This window comes from Rhinopithecus roxellana, chromosome 19, assembly GCF_007565055.1.
Source record: "Rhinopithecus roxellana isolate Shanxi Qingling chromosome 19, ASM756505v1, whole genome shotgun sequence".
Lineage (NCBI taxonomy): Eukaryota > Metazoa > Chordata > Mammalia > Primates > Cercopithecidae > Rhinopithecus > Rhinopithecus roxellana.
The window spans coordinates 77,414,107-77,441,310 of NC_044567.1; the positions used below are offsets into that span (position 1 = coordinate 77,414,107).

Genomic DNA, 27,204 nt, shown 5'->3' on the forward strand with positions numbered 1-27,204 from the left:
AAATGGTTGCTTGCGACAGTGCTTGGCCCATCAAAAGCACTCCTGGCTGTTATATATTCCTTACCCCCAACATGAAAGTGCTCACAGGCAGGGTCTCTGTGTCATTGCTTTCCTGCTGTACCCCCAGGGCCCAGAATGGTGCCTGCACACAGTAGGTATCAAAATTGCTAGTAAGTGAATAAAACAGCTTATGATTCAAAAACAGCCCCAGAAACAAACTATCTGACAAGTTACCAAGGAGGTCATTTTTGATGTTAATCCGAGAAAGCCTCTCACTTATGCCATGAAACCATTCTGTGTCTACAGACGAGCTTCCTTTGAGGGAAATGTACGTTTGTATTTTTTAGCTCATGCTACCTGGGGTGTAACACCAGGGTGGTTCCTGAGCACAGCTCAGGTCCCTGTTACTAGGGCCCGCCTCTGAGATTCTCCACCAGGTGAACTGAGGGTCTAGTGAGAGGAACCAGGGGTTCATTGACTCCCATGCTGGAGGAGACACACCTTGAACAACACAGCACTCTCAGCCTCACAACAACATCATGAGGTAAGCAGAGCAAATACTTTCATCCCCAGATGAGAATGTGGACAGAAAGGTTGCATGACAAGCTCAGGGTCACTGCTGGATGTGACAAACCAGGATGAGACTCAGGTCTTCCAATCCCCAAACCTACCATGCTTTATTCCACCTCACCAGATTTTCCCTTAGGAAGGTGCTGGATTCAGGACAGGAGGAACATGGTCACCACAGCTGGAACTCGCCCCTGATTCCCAGAGCTCTCCGGGTCTCCCACGCCCCCTACACTCTGTGCAACCTGCTGTCCCCAGCATAGTCAACACTAAGGTGAAGAGGCATCTTTCCAACCTCCCTGGCTCCAATTATGTTCTTTCCCAAACTTATTGTTGCCTCTTGTCCTTGTAATTTGAATATTCCATAAGCTGTTAAACATGAGTGCCACGAATTCTGAGGTAAGCTGAATCTTTAGAAAGACTCCACAAAGGAAAGGGCATGGTTACAAGAGCTGTTGCGGCATTCGGTGTGGTGGATTCAGCTGTAAGGGACTGGGTCACGAAGCGTTAAAAACCAGGCTTCTGCTCTCAAATCGCTTAGGAAGTGTTTGAAGTGTCCAAGCCTCCATGCAGAAGTCATGGAAGTGGTACAGGAGTGTGCTTAATGCAAGGTGGAAAATGAGGACTCCAGTCAGTCAGACCCAAATCTGAAAAGACCTTAGCCTACAGTACAAGATTTCTATAACTTAAGGGCTTATATTACTTGAAGTTAAAATTCAGTGTTACAGCATGTGTACGTGTTTTTATGATTCTTCACTGTAACTGACTTCTTTGATGAACTGACCAGCTGCTGGTCCCCAGTGAGCTGGGTAAGAGAGGACCATATCTAATCCACTCAAGATGGCTGACCCATCCAGGTCTCCATCGGGCAGAGTCCAAGGTGAGCCTCGGTGACCTGTGCTAGAATAAGGTGCTCAAATGTGAGTGCACTCCTAGCAAATGGATGCAGAAGCCAGCTTGAAGGGGTTCCAGGTTGACCAAATTTCGAACAATTTGTGTATCAAAAGAAGTAAATAACAAAAAAAGGATGAAAATGGATTATAACATTAGTTTCAAAATCCTTGAGCCCATAGTGATCAAGAAAAAAAAAAAAGAGAGAGAGAGAAGAAAGTGAAAAGAAAGCTCTGCTTTACAGAAAAATGCCAGCTAATAATGCAGAATAATTTCTACTGAACTGAGTACTTCAGGCAAGGGTGATCAACACATGCTAAACCACTGCGTGAGTGACTGTCAGTAAACAGGATATCACATTGTGCTGAAGGATCACCCCAAATACTAACAACAGAGGAGGAAATGAACCCTTATGATAGAAAGATCAGCTGTAGCATCACTAAGAGGAGGTGATAACAATCTTACAGATACAATCTGCCATCACATGCTTGCTGATGCAGAGACCTGTGATCTATTCATGCCAAAAACATTTAACTTGAACCTAATCAAGCTTCTACACCTAACTTCTGGTTTCCAGGAAATACGAGGAATACAGAGAAATGTTCAACGTTGTCATGAGGAAACAAGTAAACAAATCAGAATGGGGCATTTTATAACCCACTGCCTGGACTCTTCAAAATGGAACTTCAACATGGAACAAAATATAGGTGGAAAGGTATAAATTCCAAGAGACAGAATCAAATGTAATGCAAGACACTTGATTCCATCCTGGTATACAAAACCCAGTAGGTGTCGAACCCAGTATGTAGCTAAATACCCAGCTCTATAAAAGACATTTGGGGACTAACTGGGGAAATTTGAATATGGATTGAATATGAGATGATGGATAGAAACAGCATTAATTGTTGAGGTGGGATAATGGTATTGTGGTTGCAAACACAATGTATTCCTTAGGAGACACGTGCTGAGGTCTTCAGGGGTGAACGGTCAGGATGCCTGCTACTTATATTCAAATGGTTCAGTAATAGGTAAAGATAAAGCAAATGTGGCAAAAGTTTTAACAAACGTTGAGTCTAGGTGGAGGTACACAGGTATTCATGTTAACATTCTTTCAGCCAGATGCTGTGGCTCACGTCTGTAATCCCAGCACTTTGGGAGGCTAAACCTGAGCCCAGAAGTTTAAGACCAGCCTGGGCAAAATAGTGAGATTTCACTTCTAAAAAATTTTTTTCTTTCAATTTTCTCTATGTCTAAAAATTATCAAAATAAGTTGAGAAAACAAAAAAATTTAAAAATAATGAAAACTTGAAGTTTGCTCACGCTATGCAAGTCCTGACTTCCAAGTTTACCAAAATTAAAAAGGGGTTAAAAACTGATTGATTTAGCTGGGTGTGGTGGCAGGTACCTGTAATCCCAGCTACTCAGGAGGCTGAGGCAGGAGAATCGCTTGAACCCGGGAGGTGGAGGTTGCAGTGAGCTGAGATCACGCCACTACACTCTCCAGCCTGGGTGACAGAGTAAGACTCTGTCTCAAAACAAAAACAAACAAAAAAACAAACAGAAAACCAACCAACAAAACAAACAAACAAAAAAACAAGTAATTGGAAGAATAGCGAAAAAAATAGATAATTGCCCACATTTGCCCCTTTAATCACCTGAACATGAGATGACATAGAAAGTTCACACAGAAGCTCTTGGTGAAAGGAATGCCATTCTCCAGCTACAAGGGCACCAGCCCCCAAACCTGGAATTTAAAGGTTCTACTCCTGAAGATACAATGGGCTGGTTCTGTAGTTTTCAAAGGGCCATAGCCTATTACTCACAGGGTTCTCCTTACAGTCTTCGCTCAGCATCTCTGGAGCTATCCAGCCTTCTGTGCCAGGCACCCCAGATCGGCGGCTGAAGCTGTGCCTGCCCGCTGCCAGCTTCTTGCACAGGCCAAAGTCAGAGATCATGGCCTTGATCTTGCCATGTGCATTGGGCATGGATATGAGAATGTTGTGGGGCTTTAGGTCTCTGTGAACTAATAGAGAACTCCAGATTAGTCCAATGCTTACCAGGAGCGACCCCAGGCCTCCTCCTCCAATGGGGAGTATGTCCTCGTCAGACTCCCAGGATGCCTGCCGCCACCTCGAAAAGCTCTGGTATTCAACTATGTAGGATTCCTCCTCAAATTCTTACACCACTTATCTTTGCTACTGGCGATGTAGCCAAGAGATTGAACAGAAGCAAGGTCCACCCAAGCTACTGGTTAGCCCCACCTGGGCCACTGATTACCCCTACCCAGGCTGCTGGCCTGGTAAAGCGCGGCCTCTCACCGATGTTGAGGGAGTGAAGGTGGGCCAGGCCCGAGGTGGTCTGCTGCAGCAAGGTGATGGGCTCCAGGCCGAGATGCGCAAAGTCCTTCTGCTCCACATACTGCAAAAGACATGACAATGAGGTCACGGCACACAGTCCTCAGGACTTGGCCCCTCAGCTCGTTTTCTTTGATACCATTTTAAGAAAGAAACAGGAAGTTTTACTGACAACATTCTGTCTAAATCTATATTTTCCAACAAGGAGCAAAGCTCCAATCTACTAATTTACAATGAGAAAGATAAGAAGGCAAGAAACTCAAGTTCATTGCCTCATATAGGTGAACCTACAAAGGAATCCAAATGATACTGATACAGTTTCAAGGTAAGCCTGGAAACTGAGCAAAAGGAATTTGCTGGATGATCTTAAAGCCTGGAGTTACCAACTGGCATCCTTCAGGCCCACACCAGCCATGACTGAAGATGGGAAGAGCAACTGTCCAGGTTTCCTGGAGGCAAAGAGGTAGAGACATGCCAACTGCAAGCAGACTGCCCAGGCATGCGAGGGGGACCACCCTGTTACAACTAGGGGGATGAAAATGCTCCACATTTTGACTGCGTATGTGGTTAAATGGGTATAGACATTTGTCAAAATTCATCAAGCTGTACATTTAAAATGAGTACAATTCACTGTGACTTTTTTTTTTTTTTTTTTTTCTGACGGGGTCTCACTCTGTTGTCTACGCTGGAGTGCAGTGGCACAATCACTGCTTACTGCAGCCTCGATCTCCCAGGCTCAAGCAATCTTCCCACCTCAGCCTCCTAAGTAGCTGGGGCTACAGGAGCACAGTGCTAGGCCTGGCTAATTTTTGGTTTCTTTGTAGAGATGGGGTTTCACCATGTTGTCCAGGCTGGTCTCAAACTCCTGAACTCAAGTGATCTGCTCACCTTGGCCTCCCAAAGTGCTATGACTTTAATAAAGTTAACAAAATAAAAAAAAATAAATAAATCCACCTCTTGCAGGGTGGCTGCACACAGCTCGATGGCAATGTACTGGAATTGCCGGTCCTTCTCCGTGCAGAAGTAGCGGATCACGTTCGGGTGCTCATCTGATTCTCGCAACAGCTGGACCTCACGGTCTGCGAAGCTAAAACACTCGGGGAGGATCCTCTTCACGGCCACATCACGGTTGTCAAACATGCCCCTGCAGGATGAGGAGCAGGAGTTGTGTCTGGTAAGCACGAGTCAGGCTGTGTAAATGAGGTGAGAACCTGGGTCCACAGCATTCAACTACTGCCTCCCATGCCTCCCAGCCTAGAGGGCCCCGACTGACTGCCTGGTGGCCCCGGAATCATGCTTCTATGTGCAAGCTCCCTGGAGGCGGGACTCCAAGTGCCTAGGTCACTGCTTTGACCCTGTTGTGCTCTGAGCCTGGCACCAGGCTCGCAACCTGACAGGCAGCAACTTAGACACCAGGCAGTGAGGGCAGGGGGCTGGCTAATCCACTCACCGGTACACAATTGTGCCCTCAGCTCCATGGCCCAGGACGTCCTTGGGACAGAAGGAAATTTTCCCAACTATCACCATGCTGGTTTCCTCATCTGGGACAAAACAGGAAAAAGAGAGATTGTTTCAAACAGATTATCACCTAAAGAACCTTGAGGTTAACGTGGTGGCAAGCTTCCTGACCTCAGATTAAGAGATGGGATTTAAGAGGCACTGCACCCCAGACTGCTGCTCAGGAAGAGCCTGCCAGGCCCGCTCCCCATGTACACCCAGGGCTGCCTCTTCCCCCTGCCCCTGCATTCTGTTTCTGCCTTTACCTTACTGTGTGATTGCTTATCTTAAAACCTTCTGGAAGGCAGGGATTCTCCATAGCATTTCATATACTTATACATATTTATTGTGATATAGTTAGAATGGTTTAATTTAGTTAACAACAACCACGAAAGTCCACTGTAAAGATCCGCACTGAAACACTCAGGAGGCGGCGGTGGACACGTAAAATGAGGAGACTGCCTGGGACAGAGGGCTCTGAGGTCCCTGCACCAGCTCTGTGCCAATTCCCTCAGAATTGGGGCTCTGACAACTGGCTTGAGCCAACTTCCACAGAGGAAAGCAGATCAACTGTGACACTTTCACACTTGGCCACCAGCTGGCCCTGGGAACTCTCTCCAGCCCAATGGGCAGCTCACCTCTGGTCAGCCGCGACACCCAGCCCTTGTAGAGAAAGACGGGGATGGCCAGGGTGGTCCCCAGAAGGCCCTCTGAGGGGGAGATGCCAAGGGATGGGGCAGAAGCCTTCCTGCAGAGACCCCCAGAGTGCCAGTTAGAGGAGAACACAGTGAATCCCTGAGAATGGCACTTTACAATCCTACAGAGACTCCTTGGACTTCTCAGGAGGTGCTCGAAGGAAACACGAAACAGCATCAAGATGGCAACTGGCTTTACCTCCGTCGTCTTGCTCCAGGGAGGGGCTGCTGCCAGCCTTGGAGGCAGAGCTGCCGGAGCAGAGCGAGTGGTTGGAGGCCCTGGGGGACGTGTTGGGGCTGCTGGTGCCCGAGCTCTCTGAGTATGGGCCAGATGTGTCCAGAAGCTCGCCGTCCTGAGCCGTGTCTCCAGGTGGGTGGAAGGGTAGCTGCTGCTGCTGCTGCTGCAGGAGCTGAATCTTCTCCAGTTCCTTCTGGAACTGCTGGTGCTGGAGCTGCTGCTGCTGATGCATGCTCTGGGAAGAGAAACCCACATCCAGACAAGGGCAGCTGTTCCCACAGGGAAACAAGCAGCTGGGAAGGGACAGGTCCCAGTGGTAGAGGGAGCATGTGTATTTTATGTGACCCCACAGGGCACAAAGAGACCAGTGAGAAGGCACCTGGAGGCAGAATCGCTTTGACGACTGGAGGTCTTTCTGCCGACTAGTTAGATCCTCGCTTGTACAACCCACTCCCCAACCCTAGGAGGGGCTGGATGGCCACCAGGGGAAGGACTGTGTTCTAGGTTGTCCAGTTTCATTTGGTTCTAAAATTCTGTGATTTTTATGAAAGTCTGAGAGTTGTTGCAAAGGTGAAACCAAACAGGAAGTACAGGTAGCACGGCTGAGCCAGTGGTGGGTGGAGGCAAGCCCCAGGTTTGCCATCTACCATGTCTGTGTGTTGGCTAGAGGCTAGCGCACAGATGCTCAGTAGTCCAGAGGGGCAGGTGAGGAAGCTGTGGTCCCCTGCACACACACTGCCAGGAGGTGGCAGTGGGGCTGACACATGGGGAGCCTGGCTAAGGTCCTGCTTTCCCCTTTTATCCCACTGCCTTCCCCGTGGCCACATGCCTCTCAAATACCTGAGGATTCATTCTGTAATTATCTGAAGTAGCAGCGATCTGTGATTATCCCTACCCATGTCCGGGAGGTGGACTGAAGGGACTTCTGTGAGCCACCAACCCACCAGAGAGTCATCTCTCCTTCCCTCCACCACGGGATGGAGTCCTGGAAATGCTGCCTACTAGCTGGGTACCCGTGGGGAAAGTAACTTAGCTTCTCAGGGTCTACTTGCTTCCTTTGTGGACAAAAGAAAATCATTATTGACCTATGAGGTCAATAATGATGACCTCACAGGACTGAGTGAGGTGAAAAGTTAAACCATCAGGTGCAGACGTGCCAATGGGGAGTGCCGTAAAGGGTCTGTCATTCCCTATCCTGGGCGGGTCATTAGCTCCCTGAGCTCAGGTAACAGCGTCTCTGAGCAACCTGCTGAAGGACCACTCCCCTCACATATTTCATCCCACCCACAGCCTGCTCCACTACGGAGCCTGCTCATTTCCAACTAGGAAGTAATGGAATGGCCATGCTGCCTTTTTCACACAAGCTGATCTCACGGGCAGCTTCTTTTTTCTTCTATTGGTTCTTCTCCCCAGCAGACGTTCTAATGGCAGTTTTTAAGAGAGGAAAAGTCATCATCTATTATCCTTATTCTTTAAAAATACAGGTAACTATTCAAAATCATCTTTGAGCAAGGCTTATACATCAGCTCTTACTTGAAAAACACTAAGATTTAGGTACCAAATTGTCCTTTTCTGGGAGGCTAGTGTCTCTTTAATTATGTTTTTGAAGATAAACACTGACTTTTAAATGGGGAACGAAATGTGCTGGTTGTTTTTGTCTGGATCTCACTGACGTGAGGCGACAGGCAGAGAAGCCCCAGAAACAGGTGGATGGCAAAGGGGAAGTGCTGAGCTTTACCAGGGGGTAGGTGATGATGAAGGCCACCCAGCCAATCAGCAGGAAGGTGCTCAGGATGATGGTGGCCACGTCCTTGAGCACGGAGTCCACGGGGGCCTCGGGCCGGGCAGGGGCATGGGCGGGCTTCTCCTCCACATCCCGAGACACGGTGGTAGGTGCGTTTTCTGAAGTCTGGTCAACCAGGTTGATAACCTTGCATGGGAGAGAGTTGCGACATCACTGCAAAATTTGTAGCCAGATACAGATGAGGCCAGCAATCAAGAGAGGCAATCACTGTTTACAAGGATATGACTGTACTGCAGGGTGTTGTATTTGTTTTAAGCTCACCAAAGATCATGTAGGCAGATAATTGTTGCCTCCTTCAAAGCAATTGCTTTCAGAGACCATGCATCTTTGCAGTGAGGTTATCATTATTCAAAAATAGTTTTTGGAGCAATACTTTTGGCAGGTGTCTTCAGACCCTACATATTTTTTTTGAAAATCCTCAAATAGGCAAACACTTCCTCCTTTGATGGTAGGTTCAGTATCCGGGAAAACTCTGAAGTCATCTGTAGCAAAGTCTGGTGAAAAGTTGGTATTTGATTTAATAATACCATTTCTCATTAAAAGGAAATTCGCACGTATACGGAGACGCATGGCTAGAAAGTAATAAAGCAGTTTTGTGTTGCCTGTAAACCGTCAGTGCAATCCCAAAAATATAATTTATTCCAGTAGTCCACTATTTCTTCAAAGTTTTTAAGAAGCATCAGAAGCGTTTGTTAAAGAAAATTTAGAAGCCCAAAATTAAATCAGATAAAAATGGAGCTTCCTTAGAGTTCCTCAGAATCTCCAAGACTTCATGGAACATGCATTTAGAAAAATGCACTGATTCATTCTCAAATATCTAGTATTCCAGGTATGCAGTTATCATCTGCCCAACAAAACTAACACAGCCTCCCCGGCACATGCTGAATTTCCCACGTGCTAAATTTCCCGCACACTCACACCATTTCACCCCTCCCCCAGATGGCTGCCTAGAATGTTCTCTCCCCTTCCAGGTGTACCCTTCTTGTTCGCGTCTCTCCCACAGTGCCTCCCACATTTTGGGGGGTTTGTGGCCTGCAGAGTGTAGAGGAGGCATCTGGGCATGTGGCCAGGGACATCTGTGTGTCTCATCACCATACAGATGCACCTCAGAGTATTTTAATACTTACTTTTTCAAAGACTGTTATCCAAGACTAGATGGTTAAATGTAAAGATCTGACCTCTGGGTGTTAAATTAAGGGCACTGTCTTATTTTCTTCTGTATGTGTTTATTTTCTAAGTGTTCAACAATGAATACGCAGGACTTTAATAAGATTATAGGACAATGCTGTTTGAGATTGCTGTTTTAGGAATCAACGTATTTCTCCAACCGGGCTCCCTCCATAGATGATGGTAAACAGATACTGGGCCCTGGAATCTTGAAAGTCCACAATTTCCTTTGTCTCTGGATAAAATCTAAATCTCTCAACCGAATTTGTTGTGCTTTTGGTCTCTGCATTAGTCAGCCATTCTCTTCTTCTTCTGACCCTGCTCATGTAGCCCAGGTGTGTCTCTGTCCCTGGGCCCTCCATGGCAGGGCTGCCGAAGCTGCCAAGCCTGAATAGCTCGCTAAGCCTCAGACGTCCCCTCTTCCCCTTCCCTGGCCATGTTGAGTTCCCTCCTACAGAGCCACCCTTCCACCTCCTCCACCGGCTCTGTGCCCCAGAATGCTGAACTGTATGGACCAAAGCAATGGCCTCCCCAACCCCCTGTCGTTTCTGACTGGGTAAAGCTAACAGGGGGTGCCAGCAGAGGAGAGAGAGGAAGGAGAATGAGGTTGACTTCTGTGGGGCTGCTGAATTCCTCAACTGATGCTTTCAGCTCCCGGTCTGGAGTCCTTTCTACTCCCTCTCCTCTGGCTTTAGGCCAAGGTGTGCTGAGAGAGCCCCTGGAACTCTGTGCAAATAGTCTCAGGCCACTCTCTGTCTGCTTCATAAAACTTCAGGTCTCATCACTTCTTCAACAATTTTTTTTTTTTTTTTTTTTAGCAGTAAGGTCTTGGTATATTGCCCAGGCCGCTCTCAAACTCCTGGGCTCAAGCAATCCTCCTCCCTTGGCCTCCCAAAGCACTGGGATTACAGATGTGAGCCATCCAACCCAGCCTTCAACAACTCTTAACTCCTCCACAGGGCTTGTTCCAGGCCCTGTAACATGGTTCCTTTTTACCCATGTGAGCCCATTTCCTACTACTCCCTGCTTTGTAGCCTCGGGTCTGGCCTGAGAGCTGGGCACACCAGCATTCTTCCCACCTAGGCCTTTGCCCTTGCTGTACCATCCCTCCTGTGCCCCCTTGCTCCCTCCACTCGGCCAAATCCTACCCATTCATCCAGGTCCAGGTCTAGCTTGGTTCTGCTGCCTTTCCTGCACCTTCCTTCACGAGTTGCTTCCTATTCCTCTCCACTAGCCCTTAACCATTTATGTTGTTTGCTCTGCATTCTGGTGCATTCCTCTTCCCTTCCAGACTAGGCTGCACGCTCAGAAGGCAAAGTCAAAGTCTAATGCCTCACCTCCCAACACCTAACACCAACAACCCCCTGACTCACTTCCTCAAAGCTCTTTTTCTCTGAATCAGCAGGAATCACATTTTCCCGATGTTTGGGCAGATTGTTGGGGAATCTCTCCAGCATCTTGGTAGACGCAGACAGTGGGGTTTCATGGTGGCCTATGAGAGGAAACAAAACCTTGAGTGAGAACAGTTTCCCGAGCTGTGGTGGCACTCAACGCTAAACTTAGGCAACAGGTGCTACCCACTAAGGGGCCCGCAGTGCGAACTCTCAGCAGGACTGCGAGTTAGAGAAAATGAGTGGCAGTTATCAGAAAATTCCATCAAAGCAGGACCTTTACTACTTGATGGCAGAATACAGTATTCCGTGTCTCCTACTGAGGAGCAAAGAAGTGTCCTTGTCATGATAGGGATCAGGACATTTGGGATGCACCAGACACAAGGCTCATGGGGCTGCATGGGTCCAATCCACAGGTGAAGTATTATGAGGCTTCATTAAAAGTTCAAGGAGTTCTCCTTTCAATGCTTTCCCCTATAACGTCACTCTTCTATGGCTGCCGAATTCCCATCTTGGTATTTAAATTGCTCAGGTGGAGTTCTAGTCCTACTATTACGTAAATGTGAGCTTCCATCTGGGAAAGTGGTACATTACTTGCAAGAGAGCAGTAGGACACACCTGCTAGATGGATGGGGCCATAGCTCGCTCCACGTTCATTCGCTGTTCACTACACAACTATTGCATGGCTACTGAGTGAGCATTCATTACGCATTTATTGAGCATCTATTGTGTGCAATTACTGTAAGAGATACAAAGCTGACTAGAATAAGGAACTGGGATTTGATAGGGCTTGATAATCCATTCATCTCTAAAAATGAGTCCACATACTGCCCCAAAGAGCCAGGTCACTTTTTCAGATTAGGCTGCCAGCAGCCTGGCTGACTTTCCTCTCTGTTCTCTCGCCATGAGCAGATCTCACTCTGACTCACATCTCTTTCACCTTATGATCTTTCCATTGTTCCCCTAAACCTATCAAAGATTTCATGATATACATGCCAAGATGACAACAAACAGGAACTAGTCTAAGCAATGTACATTTCTTGATCTGGAAAATTCCTCTTTGATTCCCCATCTTTAGGTCAGTTCTCTATCTACAACATAATATCGTTCTTTAAGGGAAACCTACTTTTGTTTTGAGCCACCACTACTTTCTCTTGTGTACCAAGGAGCTCTGAGACATGCTTTGCTTGGGAGCAGGATTTCTCCATGTGTGGTCTGCCCACTTCAGACCTCTGAATCAGACTTGCTGGTAGGGCCCAGGAATCTGAACGTGAGTATGTGCGGGTAACTCTGAGGCTCACTAACAAGAGACCTATGGTCTAAGAAAAGTGAGGTGTTCTTCCACATGCCACGCTGCGCAGCAGTGTTCTGCCCTTCCCACAATACCCACTCAGTGCTCAGAGTCCTACCTGTCTGGTAGGACACCTGCCAAGAGACTGCTATGGAAGGCATTAGCCTGAATCCCCCTAGTCCTCCTGTCAACCTTCTTGTAAACAGGCTTCTCCCGGAGCTGGGCCTTCACTAATATCACACTGCACATGCTGGACCAACCACTGTACAACTTTACTCATGAGACCGCTAAACATTTTGTACAAATACTATGTTCATCTATCATTATCTCTTAGGTCCAGACTCCAGAGCAAAAAGCAGATGGCTAGGCCCTGCCCCAGACCTACTGAATCAGGCTCTCCTGGGCTTATATATGCCTAGTTAACTAAGCTCTGATGCCGAAAGCACCCAAGGTCAGGGCCATGGCTCTGGGGCAACCCAGAGACCATGCCTCTCAAGCTAATTGGATCCTTGTATTTTAAAGATTAATGACAACCTGGAATATCTTTAATGTTTTCCACAAAGAGAAAATGAAAGGACACATTTGGACACAGAAGGGTCCTCGTCAACAGGAGACACTGCCACAGTCTCAGTGTCATATTTTAAGATGATGAGCTTTGGAGCTCCTCCAAAGAGGCTTTCGAATTGTGGGATCCTTACACTTAATAGATTCCTTATACTTTGCTGTTTTTGCAGTTTTCTTACTTGGACAACCTTTCCATTTTAAAGGGATCTCATTTTACAAGTTAACCATGAAGACTCCCTGCCCCCATATTTTCTGTATTCTCATATATACACATTTCCTTATTCTCATATATACACATCTTCTTAATCACTGCTGGGCAGTCTGTGAGCCCCTTAACTGGCCGGTAATGCTGAGCAGCCTTGTAATTGCAATGGCCTCTGCTCATTAGTTATTTTTTTCTCACCATGGGCCTATTCATACATGCTCCTCCAACTACTTCTGTTAGTAAAAACATATTATTATTTTGTCATCTCCTTTACCTGTTATTTGGTAAAAATAAAATAAAAATGGCTACAAGGAATCAGGATGAAAAAAGAAATGGACCTTGACAATCTATAAAGAAAGGGATCAGGGCTCAAGGATATCTGGTTCCCCCCGTAACACCTGGTTACACACATCCCCACCCACACCACACTGCCTGGCAGATTCTACTGTTTCCTCATCCCCACATGCTCCCGGCTGCCCCACATCTCTTTTCTAGAGCCCCAGCCTTGACCTCTTTCTCCCCTAGTACCTGTCAGCAGCAAGCATGAGAGGGAGAGAACAGAGAGAAGAAACTGCATCGGCCCCTCGGTGCTCCAGCACCCGACTGACCTCCTGCCCTGCTCTGCCCCTACTGGGGCTGGGAGGTGGCAGAACAGTGGGGGGTGGGGCACAGGAAGGGCAGGTGCATTTCAAGAAAACTCCCTCCTGCTCTAATGACTTGGCACACTCGCTAGGAACACAGCTCTTCTCACCTCTGCCTTCGTTTGTCACACTCGCTGCCTTTGGGTGTCATCTCAACTTCTTATCTCTCTTGGGACAGGGCCTCTAGTTCAACCCCTGGCCATTACTGATGGCAGCAAAAACAAGAGAGAGAGGAAAAAAGGGACCTTCCCACACACCTGGGACGATACTGCCCTAGAACCACAACCAGCCCGACTCTGCTGCTCTCAACCCATCCTGGGAATTCATACCTCCTGGGTCTTCAGCCCTTGCCTCTCAAACCCCTCACCCTCATGCCCACACGGACCCCAAGTTAATTCTTCCATAGAAACAGTCTCAGTTTTCTTAACTATAAAATGGAAATGACGAGGGTACCTACCTCACACAGGGTGGCTGTGAGGAATGAGGAAATGCATTCTGAAGGGCTTAATGTCAGATAATCATACAAGGTTTACATGATTTAGTACCTGGGTTTTGGAACATTAAACAGTTTTCAAAAACTGACTCAGAAACACAGTTAACTTGTTGATTTTCCTTGGGGGGTAAAAATGTCCCAAGGTCTCAGGGGCCAGCCGGGAAAGGCTCTGAGCACAAGGCCTTCCGAGCTGAGTACGGTGTAACTACCAGGGCCGGTGGTTGACCACCAGGAGGCAGCATGCTGTCACCTCTGGCTACTGTGGGAGACCCGCTCTTACCTATCAGAAGCCAGTAATTCCTCAAGTAGTTGAGCTTGTTCTTGCTTTTGAGTCCGGGATCAAACTTGAGGTCTGTGCTGGGCGTGATCACACACTCCCCCTTGTCCCCAATGGTGACGCCATCAGTCTGGGGCCCTTCCAGCAAAGGAAGTGTGCTGCCGCGGGGCTGTGGAGAGGGTGCAGTGAGGGTCAGGAGCCCTGAAGGGAGAGCCGGTCCCATAGCACACCATCCCAGCCACTGTCCTGAAAGGTGAGCGATTTCTAGTGCAGGGCTAGTCCAGGACAGAGCCCAAAGGACAAGGACACAAAGGCCCAACTCTGGGCAAAGAAGCTCCTCTCTCAGGATGTGACAAGCTGCACTGATGTCTTTATGGATGTCTTTTCAGATTCTTATGTCTGGGTACTGGGGAACAAGAAGTGTGTGTGTAGAACTCCAAGACGCTGTTATGAGAAGCAGACATAAGTGAAGGAGAACGAATGGATATCTCTGTCAGTCACAAGTGATGCAACCAACGGGGTGGAATAAAGTCCACCCACACAGCCGGTGCTGGCTCAGGTGCTGCTGGAACTACGACAGAGGCAGGCGCTGTCTGCTCACAGGAGCAGTCGCCCAACTCACTGGGAAGACAAGAGAGCCAACCACACAGCCCAAGCATTGCAGGGATCAAGACAAACAGCTAGGATTATGATGCCTCGGACTTTTAGAGACAGAATGTTCAAGGCAGGCTGGTGAGGCCCAAGGAGGCTTGGAGAGATTGCAAAAGCATGCAAAGGGTTTGAGTAGGGAAAAGGAAGAAGAAAGGGCACTTGAAGCGTGAGGTGAGGAGCAGCCTGAACAAATGCCCTGGGGAAAGATGAACAGGAAGCTTGTAGAAGTCAGGGAGAAGGTGTACTTGCTTGGGTCATGTAACTCACACAGAGAAACTAACAGGATGGCAGAACGGCATCGTGGGACTGGATTAAGGAGAGTCATGAACACCAGTCTGGGGAGTTTAGATTTGACCACAAAAGCAAAAGGAAATAATCAGGGATTCCTCAGCTTTAAGAAGCTGTTTCTGTCATGTATCTTTCTTTCAAAGTAGAATGTGTCATGTGCAGAAACTGTTTTTGAGAATTTAAGATTTGTATTTTGCATGCTTAACCCGCAGTATGCTTGTGCATAGCAAAGTCATTCTTTGCTAAAATGGAATAGAAGCAGTTAGGCAGCTGTGAGCCCTCCATAGTGGACTTACCACGACAGCAACTCCCTCGTGTACCATTGAGGGAGAGGCATAGAGGCTGGTAGAGTATTTCCCAACATACAGAGTGGGCCTAAGAGAAAAACAGATACATGCATTCCAGAGTCATTTAATTTCCAGATCCCACAGAAAGGAGGAATCATAACCCCAAATACCACCCACAGGGATGACCGCATTAACCCCCCAGACATGGAGGAAAGCAGTAGGGGTGTGAAGGTGGGGCACTGCCCTGGGAACAGGGCCACAGGACTTTAGTCCCAGCTGTCACTCACTGCAGAAACATGGACAAGCCACTTAATGGCAAGCCTCAGCAAAATTGCAGGGCTGGACTAGACAATGCCCATGATGCCTGCAGAAAGGACTACATCCAATGGCCATCCACGAGACTGAGTGCTTATCACCACCGCCGAGGCCCCTCAGACGACCCTGTACAACACACTTGCACTCCAGCGACCACCAAAAATACCCCCATTCTGCCCCATGCTTTCTAAGGATCCTGGAGGTCCTACAGAACTCCTGAGAAATGGTGCTCTACTCTGGATGCCGATAGCAAAAGGGATGCATAAGAAATTCCAGACTTGGCGAGACTTCTGGTTCCTCAGCTATATAGTCTGTCCCCATGTGGGACATCAGGGAGATGGAAAATGAGGAGAGCTACACCCCCTGGCCCTTCTGCTTACTGTCCAGAGTCCACCTGATCGGTCATCCACTACATTATCTAAACCTCTCTCAATGAATATCTTACATTTGAATGGTGTTTTACAATCTAAATACTCTCTGGCACATTATCGTATTTGATCTTCCACACAACTCTATGAAGTAAGAAACTGAGGCTTGGGGAGTTTAAGTGACTCAGTGATAGGCTAATAACAGGGGGATGGAGAACAGAAGCCTGCTGAGTCTTGGACACACACTGTTAACTATTTTTTTTTCTGATTTTTAAAATGAATATAACCTAAAAATTTAGAAAATATAGAAAGTTAAAAAAATAAGTCTCTTGCATCCCTACCACCTAAGATAGATCCAAACTATACTTATACTGGCAGTCTCTTTCCTATCCCCACCTTTATTTGTGTGTGTGTGGCAGCAGGGGGAGGGTCTTGCCACGTTGCCCAGGTAGGCCTCAAACTCCTGTGCTCAAACAATCCTCCCACCTCAGCCTCCCAAGTAGCTGGAATTACAGGTGTATGCCATGGTGCCCGGCACCTCCCACTCATGATTTTTATGTAATATTTAAGAATTCTGAAGCTTTAATGGGTGCCCCTCAGCTCTTCTGTTCTGAGGTTTCCGAACGAGGCAGTCGTGGCTCTGGATATTCCTCATGGCTTCAGAGACTGTCCTGTCTTTGGCCTCCCGTGCAGGGCCTGCTACATTGCAACAGCACCAGAACACAAAGGCCATGGCCGCCCTCTCCTTCCCCGAGCTCCCAACTCACGTCAGCTTGCTCTTGGCCTCTGTCTCCTTGGGGAACGGGTACTTCCACTTGGTGATGCGCCCCACCTCCCCAGACATGAAGGTCAGATAGCGCAGGGTCTCCACAGCGACATTGATGTGCATCACCTTCCTGAGACCCTCCCGCTGCCATACATAAAAGGCCACCACAGGGGAGGCGTAGTTTTGGATCCACAGGACATCCCCAGATTCACTGTCCACGGTCACCACCAGCCCATCACCATTGGACACAAAGTGGGACATCTCTGTACAGATCAAATAAACAAAGCATGCTGAGTCTCACCCCATCTTGAAACCACATCCTCTACTCTTGTGGCAGGCTGTAGTCACTCAGTTAGAGGAAATAAGACTTCTGGAATATTCTCAGATCTCCTCTGAGCAATTTAACTTGTTTCCAATGAACTCACTTAGTCTCTATAATATCAAGACACTGGGAACTGGCTGGCTTATAAACACAGAATAGGATCACTCTCCCAAAGGCAATTTATTTGGTGATGTGCTTTACCATTCTATTCAATAAGTGAGAGTAAATATTGAGGAGAAAGGAGCCAATGGAGATGCCTATTAATCTGGCATTTCATAGCAGTCACTTGAAACCCATCGATCAAACTGAAAGTCAGGGACAGCTGTGGTGGCTCATATCTGTAAGCCCAAGACTTTGGGAGGCTGAGGTGGGAAGATCACTTGAGTCCAGGAGTTCAAGACAAGCCTGGGCAACATAGTTAGAGCCCCATCTCTACAAAAAAAAAAAAAAAAAATTTAGCCAGGGGAGGTAGGGGAGTGGTGGTGCGTGCTTGTGGTCCCAGCTACTTAGGAGGCTGAGGTGGGAAGATCGCTTGAGCCTAGGAGTTTGAGGCTACAGTGAGCCATGACTGCACCCCTGCACACATCCCGGGCAACTTTGCCTCAAGAAAACCCCCCCAAAAACAAAAAAAAAACACCCTGAAAGTCAGACCTGAACCACTGACACTGTCCCATGAGATTCACAAAGGAGTCCTCAGAGAAAAACGAAAATATTCTAGGTCCTTGACCAGAAAAGGCAGAGTCCAACTTTGACACCAATGTTAAGGTGACAGAATTGGTTTTTAGTTTTCATTTGAGCGGGGTGAATGTTAACTGCAGAAATAACTAGGGATGAGTCACATTTGCAGAGAGGCCTTGACAGGGTTGTTAATGGCCTATGCTGATTTTACTTCTACTTTCCATGGGCTTGCAGTAAATTCCTTCTGTGACATAGAAAGACTCAACAAGGGGTGTCCTCCTTCCTCTCTGGCTAAGCTTGTCATCATTTTACTTCGGTTTCCCTTCAGACTTCACCAAGGTCCCTGCACATTGACTGTGGGAAGTATTTACCATAAGCCCATGAAAAATCCATGGAAAGAAAGAACCTGGTGACAAACAGTATCTTAAAAGAAAATCCTACTTTCTGGAGCAACTGATTCCACATAGGTCAAAAGTACTGGCCCAAGCTTGTGAAATCCAGCAGAGAGCACTTACTGTAGTCCATGTCGTCCTCGGGCAGTGAGGCTGCGTAGTCAAAGTAGGTGGCATTCCACCGGAGCTCTCGGGTTTTGGTGTCGTACATGGTGATGGTGTATTCTAAAGAACACAGACCAGCCAGCCCATTACCACAGAGGGGCCACAGTACATACTGAGGTGTGGTCCTTATCTAATTACAAACAAATCCTCCCTAAACTGTAGGCCAAAAAGTCCAGACTATCCATTTTGATACAGAAAGGCAATGTGAGGAGAACTGAAGTCCCAGACACATGAGTGAGCCTGGCCGACAGCATGTGGAAGCAGAGACGAGCCACCCCTGCTATGCCCTTGGACTCACGGCTCACAGAATCGTGAGCAATAGAATGGTTGTTGTTGTTAGCCATTAAGGTTTGGGGTGCCTTATTACATAGCAATGGATTGCTGATAGTCAAAAACTGGCACCTTGAAGCAGGATGGCGCCATAACAAACACCTAAAGCATGTGGCATTGACTTTGGGACCAGCTGGTAGGTGGAGGCTGGGAGGCTGACAAAAAGGTTGGTGGAGACTTGCTAGTGCAGAGGTGGCACTGCTATTCAAAGTGGAAACGGGGTGACCCAGCTTGTGGAGGGTGCCATGATGAGTGTGACTATTGCTTGCAGTAACTTGGAAGACAGAAAAAATATCTAATCAACTCAGGGATCCAACTAAGGAGATTTCCAGACAGAAAGCAGAGAATGTTGGTTTCTCTTAGCTGTCTATGATATACTGTGAGACAAATGAGCTGAGGAAGAAATTATTCAGCAGAATACAGAGGAAATATAAAGGGTCCAGGACTGAATACTGCTGGAAAAGATTCTCATTATAAAAAACAACTTTAGGGAAAAGATCAAATCCAGGGTACTGCCAGCAACAAAAAATGGGCTCAGGGTAAAGATCAATAAAATCAAAGGTTAAGCTGTAAGATCCTTCTTTGAGACCTCCAAAAGATTTTAAGGCGGCCCCTCATACACCCTCTGCATCAAAGGAGTTCTAAACTCACATTCCAAAGTCTAGAGACTTGTGGGTATGGTTTTTTTCTAATGGAATAGACTATAATTTGACACATGGGAAGCTCACATAGTTTTTAAAGGAGTGGTATTAGCATAGACTAAAAGGATCAGAGATAGTCAAATTGAAAAAAAGGGCTTTTAGATCCCCAAATTTCAATGGACAAGGAACAGACTGAGAAAGACACAAAACTGGCCATTTGTTACGGAAAAGAAAGGACTTCTCAGAGGGTAGAACCAAGAGCCACTGAGAGCACTATATTAGGGAACTAATCCCAGAGGGCAAAACTGGGCCCTAATGAAGGAATATTCCCTACCCCTGGAGGAGGGGAACCTGAAAACATGTGCCTGGCTAGATTTCAGAATTACCAAGGTCCAATGTGTGATATGTGTTTCTCTTTCCTGCCCTTTTTTGAGTGAACATGTTTATTGCAGCTATCCTGTCTCCGTCTCACCACTGTATGTTGGGTGGGGGATGGGAAGGGGAGAAAGACCCTGTCTCTTTAATTCACAGGTCTCCAATCAAGAGGAGCTACACCTGAAGAACATCATCCACCTCCAGACCTGATGCAGATCACGAGACATGAGATTTTGGGACTGATGCTGGGATTGGATTTTGGGGGTCTTTGGAGGGCGTGGGAGGGTTGTAAACTACTGCAGCCTGAGGGAGGACTGAAGTAGAACATCTCTAAAGGTCACTACCACCAATTCTTCCCATTCCTGTAATATGCATGTTACTCTTCCCATCAAGAGGCCGATTCTGTATCTCTACCCTTGATTCTCAGTTGGCCTCGAGACTTGCTTTAACGAACAGACTGCAGTGGAAGGAAGGTTCTAGAACTTTTGAGCCTAGACCTTAGGAGGCACTGTAATATCCATTTTTACTCAAGAGGGAGCCCGGCTGCCATGTCAAGAGTCCAGGCTATCTATATGGAGAAAGGTCACATGGAAGTGAACTGAAATCTCAGATACATGAGTGAGGCCAACCAAGCATGTGGAGTAAAGATGATGGGTCCTTGCTGAGTCCTTCCTGAATTCCCTACAGAATCATTAACAATAAAACGCTTGTTTTAAGGCACTAAGTTGGGGTGGTTTGTCATGCGGCAATAGACAACAGAGGCAATGGATTTACACACCTATGCACACACATTCCACCTCATGCATATCCCAGCTCCTTTGAACACCACAGTTTCACCTGAGAATGACACAAGTTTTATATCTGGATGAAGCGGGGGCCACTGTAAGAATTTACTTGATGGAAAAGATAAACACATAAATCCTAAGCAGTCACTACAGTTAGAAGCTGGAATACCTGATTTTTACAGTCTAAGACCTTCCACCCATTCCCAGGAGAGCCCAGCCAGCTTCTGCAGGGTCCAAGATGAGTCTCACTGAGTTTTAGAAATGCAGTGCTTTCCCCAACACTTTCAGGAAGGTTCTCTTTTTTTCAAATCCTTCGCTGTCTGAAAGTTTAGACCTAAATGTAGTGCTCAATTGTAATGAATTCATCCTAGGTTTTTGGTATAATTTTTTCCTTCTAAATGTTTTTTGTTTCTCCTTTTAGCTTTAAGTATTGTTCAACAAGTTTCATGGCATCCCCGACATGTGTGAGGTGCTGCACATATGATAATGAGTAAGGCAAGTCTCTGCAGTAATGGGGCTCACCCATTCATACATTCAAACATTGAGCCCCTGTTACACATACAGGCCTGGTATTGAGAGACAGCAGGTGAGCAAAACAAAGTCATACCCTCAGGGAACTGATATTCTAGTGAGGGAGGCAGGAAGTAGGCACATAGAATTTATAAATATGCAGTGCCAAGAGTTAAGAAGAAAGAGGCTGAAAAAGGAGGAAAAAGAAAATGGTGCGGTGAAGAGGGTGCAAGCCATGCCTGTAAAGGGACAATGACAAGGGGTGAGATGGCTGTCACAACAGGCTTGTTAACTGCTACGTGTGCCCCTAGAATGGGAGAGCCAGGTGTTCCTGAGCAGGGTGGAGGCTGAGAGGCTGGAGAAGAGGCTTCACAGAGAAGGTGACTTTCGAGCAGAGTTGTGCAAGAAAAGAGGATATTTGCCAGATAGGCAAAAACAGGCATACCTGGTGGAGAGGGCCACACCACTACAAGCCTTTAAAAACGGCACTGCCATTCTGGGAGCTGCAGGCAGTTCATCCTAATTGGGAAACTTTTTTTGGGGGGAGGTGGGGGGACGGAGTCTTACTCTTGTTGCCCAGACTGGAGTGCAATGGCTTGATCTTGGCTCACTGCAACCTCCGCCTCCCAGGTTCAGGCGATTCTCCTGCCTCAGCCTCCTGAGTAGCTGGGATTACAGGCACCCGCCACCACACCCAGCTAATTTTGTTTTTTTTAGTAGAGACGGCGTTTTGCCATGTTGGCCAGGCTGGTCTCGAACTCCTGACCTCACGTGATCTACCTGCCTCAGCCTCCCAAAATACTGGGATCACAGGCATGAGCCACCGCGCCCAGCTAGGAAACTTTGAAAGGAGTGAAATGAGGCAAGAGAGGTGGCAGTCGCATCACAGGGGTTTTTCTGGGCAGTGGTGCAGTTTGGACTGTATCCCTTGAGCAGTGGGGGACACTGAAGGGTCTTATAAAGGAAAATGACATGATCAGACCTGTGTTTGGAAAAAGGAAGCTCTGGCCACCTTCTAGGGAAAGAGGCTGGGACGCTTCTTCTGATCCCTTTTGGAAACAGGCAGGCTGTAGAAGACAAAGGTTCATTTCTTACCTGTTCGCCCAAGATACAGAAGAGAGGTTGATGGGCAGAGACTATCTGCAAAGGCTGATGACAAGGTCTGCTGCTTCTCCCCAGTCAGGAGGTCAATAACATACCAGATGTCCTGCTTTTTACCTGAAAGGACACAAAAACACATCCTCGTTTATGCCATATGGAAAAAAGTATCACTGCCAAACTAGCAGCCAAGATGCTCTGTATTGAGAGAGATAGACCTGAAATTCTTAGGATGTCATTTCTAAGGTGATGATGCAAATGGTAATGCACAGACGATAAAACTTCTTAGGCCCATAGGTCTTATAATAATTTAATAACCTAATGATGGTATACAAATTCCTCCAAACCTAATAACATAATTGCAGTTTCAAAAAGTTCCCCAAACTTTCAAGTTAGATTTTATTGCTTTGATGAGTGGCTTTAAATATGAAAAGTCTTTCCTGTGAAGGGCAACCCTTTTCCCATGGACTGGGATCTACAGAAATACAGAAATGTGCCCAGGGGTTTATCTCCCTAATAACCATCATTCACATTTCTCAACATCTCTACTAACTAGCCCCCATTGAGAAGGATCTACAGTTACTGTTTATGACTATAATTAACTAGTACCTGGGACTGGTCAGTGGAGTTGGTTGCAATCTGATGCTAAGGAGGTCAAAGTTGTCTCGGCCCCTGGTCCCAGCCAGTAAGTTATTCTCTGGCTTTGGACCATACCCCTAATCTTGGTCAGCTGATTATGACAGGCAGACAGCACGGTAAACAACACTATTAAGAAAATCCAAAGCATATGTATCAATGGTATACACCCAACAGCATCCTAGCAATAGAGAGTCAGTGGCACCGGCCTCCAACATGAAGGTCAACACAGTCACTGTGACGTGTATATCTCTGTTTTGTAAAGCATGATCTCTGGTGGTCATTCGTATCTTCCTAACTCATTGGAAAAGTCTCCTATTTTGGAGACTCTTAGAAGCAGAATATTGAGATGCTGAGGAAGGTCACACAGCCTTTGAATTTTTTTTTTTTTTTTTTTTTTTTTTTGAGATAGGATCTTGCTCTGTCACTCAAGTACAGAGTACACAGGTGTGGTCATGGCTCACTGCAGCCTCGAACTCCTGGACTCAAGTGATCCTTTTTGCCTCAGCCTCCTCATAGTTGAGACTACAGGCATGTGCCACTATGCCTGGCTCTTTTTTTTTTTTTTCTGAGATGGAGTCTCGCTCTGTCGCCAGGCTGGAGTGCAGTGGCGCGATCTCGGCTCACTGCAACCTCTGCCTCCCAGGTTCAAACGATTCTCCTGCCTCAGCCTCTCAAGTAGCTGGGACTACAGGCACGTGCTACCACACCCAGCTAATTTTCTGTATTTTTAGTAGAGACAGGGTTTCAACGTGTTAGCCAGAATGGTTTCGATCTCCTGACTTCATGATCCGCCTAACTCGGGCTGGGATTACAGGTGTGAGCCACCACACCCGGCTACCTGGCTAATTTTTATTTATTTTTAATTTTTTTGAGATAGAGTCTCGCTCTGTCACCCAGGTTGGAGTGCAGTGGCACGATCTTGGCTCACTGTAACTCTGCCTCTGGGGTTCAAGTGATTCTTCTGCCTCAGTCTCCCAAGTAGCTGGGACTACATGCGCCCGCCACCACATGAAGCTTAGTTTTTGTATTTTTAGTAGAGACTGGGTTTCACTGTGTTAGCCAGGATGGTCTCGATCTCCTGACCTTGTGATCTGCCCACTTCAGCCTCCCAAAGTGCTGGGATGACAGGTGTGAGCCACCAGGCTCCCGGGCTATACCTGGCTAATTTTTAAAAAATGTTTCTTCTGTAAAGACAGGGTCTCACTATGTTGACCAGGCTGGTTTCAAACTCCTGGCCTCAAGCAAACCTCCTGCCTCAGCCTCTCAAAGTATTGAGATTACAGTTGTAAGTCACTGTGCCCAGCCTAGAATTTGCTAAAGCTACACTTCTAAAGTTCTAACAGATGTTGCATACATGCCTGTTCTACATGTGTGCAACTTACCCGTGGATCACAACTCTGTTCTCAATGACAAAAACATAATATGAATATGATCTGAAGGTAGAGGGGAACAGAGCTAAGACCATGAACCTTTTCCATCTGGCATGACATAACTGGTTACTTCAAGGACCACTAGAGTTTACATAACTCAGCTATTACTTTAATGGATAGACTGGGCAACTACCATGCTCTTAAATATGTTTAATGAACTCGCTTAAGAGGGTACAGCACAAAGATGATGAGAAGACAACACCCTAAGCAGACTATAAGTGAATCGCTGGCAAAAGCTGAAAGACCAGATAGGACACAGTGACATGGATGGTCAGAAGATTGTCAGATGTTCCCAGGGCATGGCCCACAGAGAGAAAAATCTGTGCTGATTGTTTCCTCCAAATTCCTAGGCTGGGAGTTCCTCATTCTGAAGGTATGGAAGGAAGCAAGTGTCCCAGTGTCCTGAGCAAAACCTTAAAAGTCTGGCCTGCACTTGAGACCCAGAAATACACATAAAGCTTCTCAAGGCATGAATAGGCAATAAGCACTTTCAGTTCCTCAAAAAGAAAGCTGCTGTATAAATACGGGCTATTATTACTACTATGATTTCAAGATAAATACAGCTCTCCTTTGTGTTGCAAATGTTTTATTGACATTTTGGCAGCAACATGGTAAAAGAAAAGCAGGTGATCTGATGCTTTGAAAGCTGTGACCCCATAGGTATGAAGGCAGTTTATCTAGGCAAGCTATTAAGTGCTGTTTTATCAAATATTCTGATAGCAGGAAATACTAAGAAAGCCCTATAATTAAGAGGCAGAGCCTGGCTTTCCTTTCTTGGCTTAGACGATTGTATTCACTTTAAATTTCATCCATTTGCCACTGGGTATGTTGCAATCTTGGAATCTCAGGACTAAGTCAACACAGCAACTAAAAGCTTGTTAAATGAGTAACCATATTAATGATGTCAATTCTTCTCCCAAGTTGGGGGAACTCTTTCTTAATTGGTCAGCTGATCCTGGGGAGAACAGCACCTGAAGCACAACCCAGGAAAGAAAGGGTTGGCAAGGCAGTGTCTGCGCCCTCTCTCTCCACATGCCACTTTCCCAGATTCTGGGACTTACATCAAAGAGACACAAGTTTCAGGGTTGGAGACAGGAACTCTTACCCATGTAGAGGATTCCATCTGAACTTCGGCACGGAGATGCCTGCACCAATTCTGGGATGGTAAAAGGAAGTTTCTTAAAAAAAAAAAAAAAAAAAAAAAGGAAAAAAGTTAACCAAGTCTTGTGCAATTATTATAATTTTACCAAGCAGTCTATTTCTATTACCTAATTCTGCTAAAAAGAGAGAAGCACTTTGCAGATGGGAGTTTTCCTAACTGAATACCAAGGAGAAGGAGAAGCGGCACCCTATGCTTCCACATCTACTTTGTTTTCATTTTTATTTTTTTGAGACAGGGTTTCACTCTGTTGACCAGGCTGGAGTGCAGTGGCACCATCTTGGCTCACAGCAACCTCTGCCTCCTGAGTTCAAGTGATTCTCCCACCTCAGCCTCCCAAGTAGCTGGGATTACAGGCATGTTGCCACTACACCCAGCTAATTTTCCACGTCTATTTTGACAAGCTCCTAGGTCCCCGAGCTCCATAAACATCCACTCCTTTACTTGACACCATATGCGGACGCCCCTCAAGGTCTCCTGTCCAGGGTGCTTCCCAGGGGTGACACAAACCTTTTATGAAAATATTTACACACATATGGAAAGTTATATATTCTTTGAAATTCTAAGAGTGGGAGAAAGAATTGTCCTGGCTTGGAATACAGAGCCAGAGCTGGCTAGACTGAGTAGAATGACAGTCCTCTGTAGAGCCCCATGGGAGAGAGCCACGACGTTGATGCTGAAGGGATGCAACCTTGGTGCCAAGCTCAAGCTTCGAGGGAAAGAAGAAGTCGCCATTACAGGGGCAACACAAGAGTCTGAGGTGGAAAAGAGTTCTGATGTTTTCTTCAGTAAAAAATTCACTATTGAAAAACAAGAAAAATGGAGGCTTTTGGTTTTAAAGAGGAAGTTAAGATAGGTGCCAGGAAAAGAAACTTGAAGGAATCCAAATGTTTCAACTGCATTTCATCATAAAACTGATTCTTCTGAGTCTACAGCTGTCATCTGACGAGCTCTTTTGGTTAGTGCTCGTTTCAGTATACTTTATTTTTAGAACATTCTGTGTTCTTGAAATTGTTCTATAGATACCTGCTTTTATAGAAATGCCTCTACTGCATGGTCACCTTTTTCTCCAAGAAAGAACAGATTTCTCTCTAGCTTTAATAAGCAGAGCTTTGCATGCTAAATAACTTGGATTTTCTCATCATCCCAACATTCAAACCAAGCCTCAGAGGAGGAAAAATGCTTCAGAGAGGCTGCAATGACTGGGTTTTGCCACGTGTTTCTGAGAATCAGAAAGGCACTGCAGATTGTCCAGTCTCCTGGAGTCCTGTGGTCTCTGCTTCAAGGCCCAAGCTTGGGAAACACTGTTTCTGGAGCTGCTAAACCACAACCCAGGAAGGAGCACAAGGGAGCGATGAAGGGAATCCTCTTTAAGAACCATCTCCAACACGAGAAGACTCGGCCCTGGACATATTCCTTCACTTCTCCAGGCTCAGTTTCCACACCTCTAAAATGGGGATATCACCCACAGGGCTGCTGAGAGATTCAAATGAGATAACTTATACAACTCACTCAGCCCAGTTTCTGGCAAACAAATTGCTTAAGAAATGAGGACTACAGAGCTGTGGAGAGAAACCGATGGAGAGCAGTGTTGAAGGTGAAATACACACAGCTCTACACAAGCTTGCCCTCCTCCCCTCTGTTTTGGTCACAAAATAATTTTAAAATACCCAAATAGAAGCCCACAATCCACTTACAGCCTAGACAAGTGGTTCTCATCCTCGGTTGCACATGAGAATTACTTGGAAGCTTTAAAAACTTCCTACTGATGCATAATACGCAAACAGAAAAGCACTCATCATCACACAGCTCAGTCAGTGTTCACAAAGTGAACATACCCACAGAAACAGCATCCAGGTGAAGAAACAGAAGCCCCCCTCTCTCTCAACCCCCTTTCTAGCCATAACTCTCCAGGGTAACTATTATCCTA

At 46.5% G+C, this 27,204-nt stretch overlaps 1 protein-coding gene across 2 annotated transcripts in view; it reads right to left on the reverse strand.

Moving 5' to 3' along the window:
- The window catches only part of ERN1 (endoplasmic reticulum to nucleus signaling 1), a 91,365-nt gene that overhangs the window by 10,486 nt on the left and 53,675 nt on the right, over positions 1-27,204 (reverse strand). For both annotated transcript variants that reach the window (XM_030922959.1, XM_030922958.1), the window contains 13 exons: positions 25,221-25,293; positions 22,044-22,166; positions 18,266-18,367; positions 16,752-17,013; positions 15,311-15,389; positions 14,079-14,244; positions 10,587-10,705; positions 7,981-8,172; positions 6,204-6,477; positions 5,263-5,353; positions 4,767-4,956; positions 3,777-3,876; positions 3,282-3,481 (listed from right to left, as the gene is read on the reverse strand). In XM_030922959.1, the coding sequence (XP_030778819.1) occupies positions 3,282-3,481; positions 3,777-3,876; positions 4,767-4,956; positions 5,263-5,353; positions 6,204-6,477; positions 7,981-8,172; positions 10,587-10,705; positions 14,079-14,244; positions 15,311-15,389; positions 16,752-17,013; positions 18,266-18,367; positions 22,044-22,166; positions 25,221-25,224 (1,902 nt within the window). In that variant the 5' untranslated portion in view covers positions 25,225-25,293. The remainder of the gene's footprint in view (positions 1-3,281; positions 3,482-3,776; positions 3,877-4,766; positions 4,957-5,262; positions 5,354-6,203; positions 6,478-7,980; positions 8,173-10,586; positions 10,706-14,078; positions 14,245-15,310; positions 15,390-16,751; positions 17,014-18,265; positions 18,368-22,043; positions 22,167-25,220; positions 25,294-27,204) is intronic.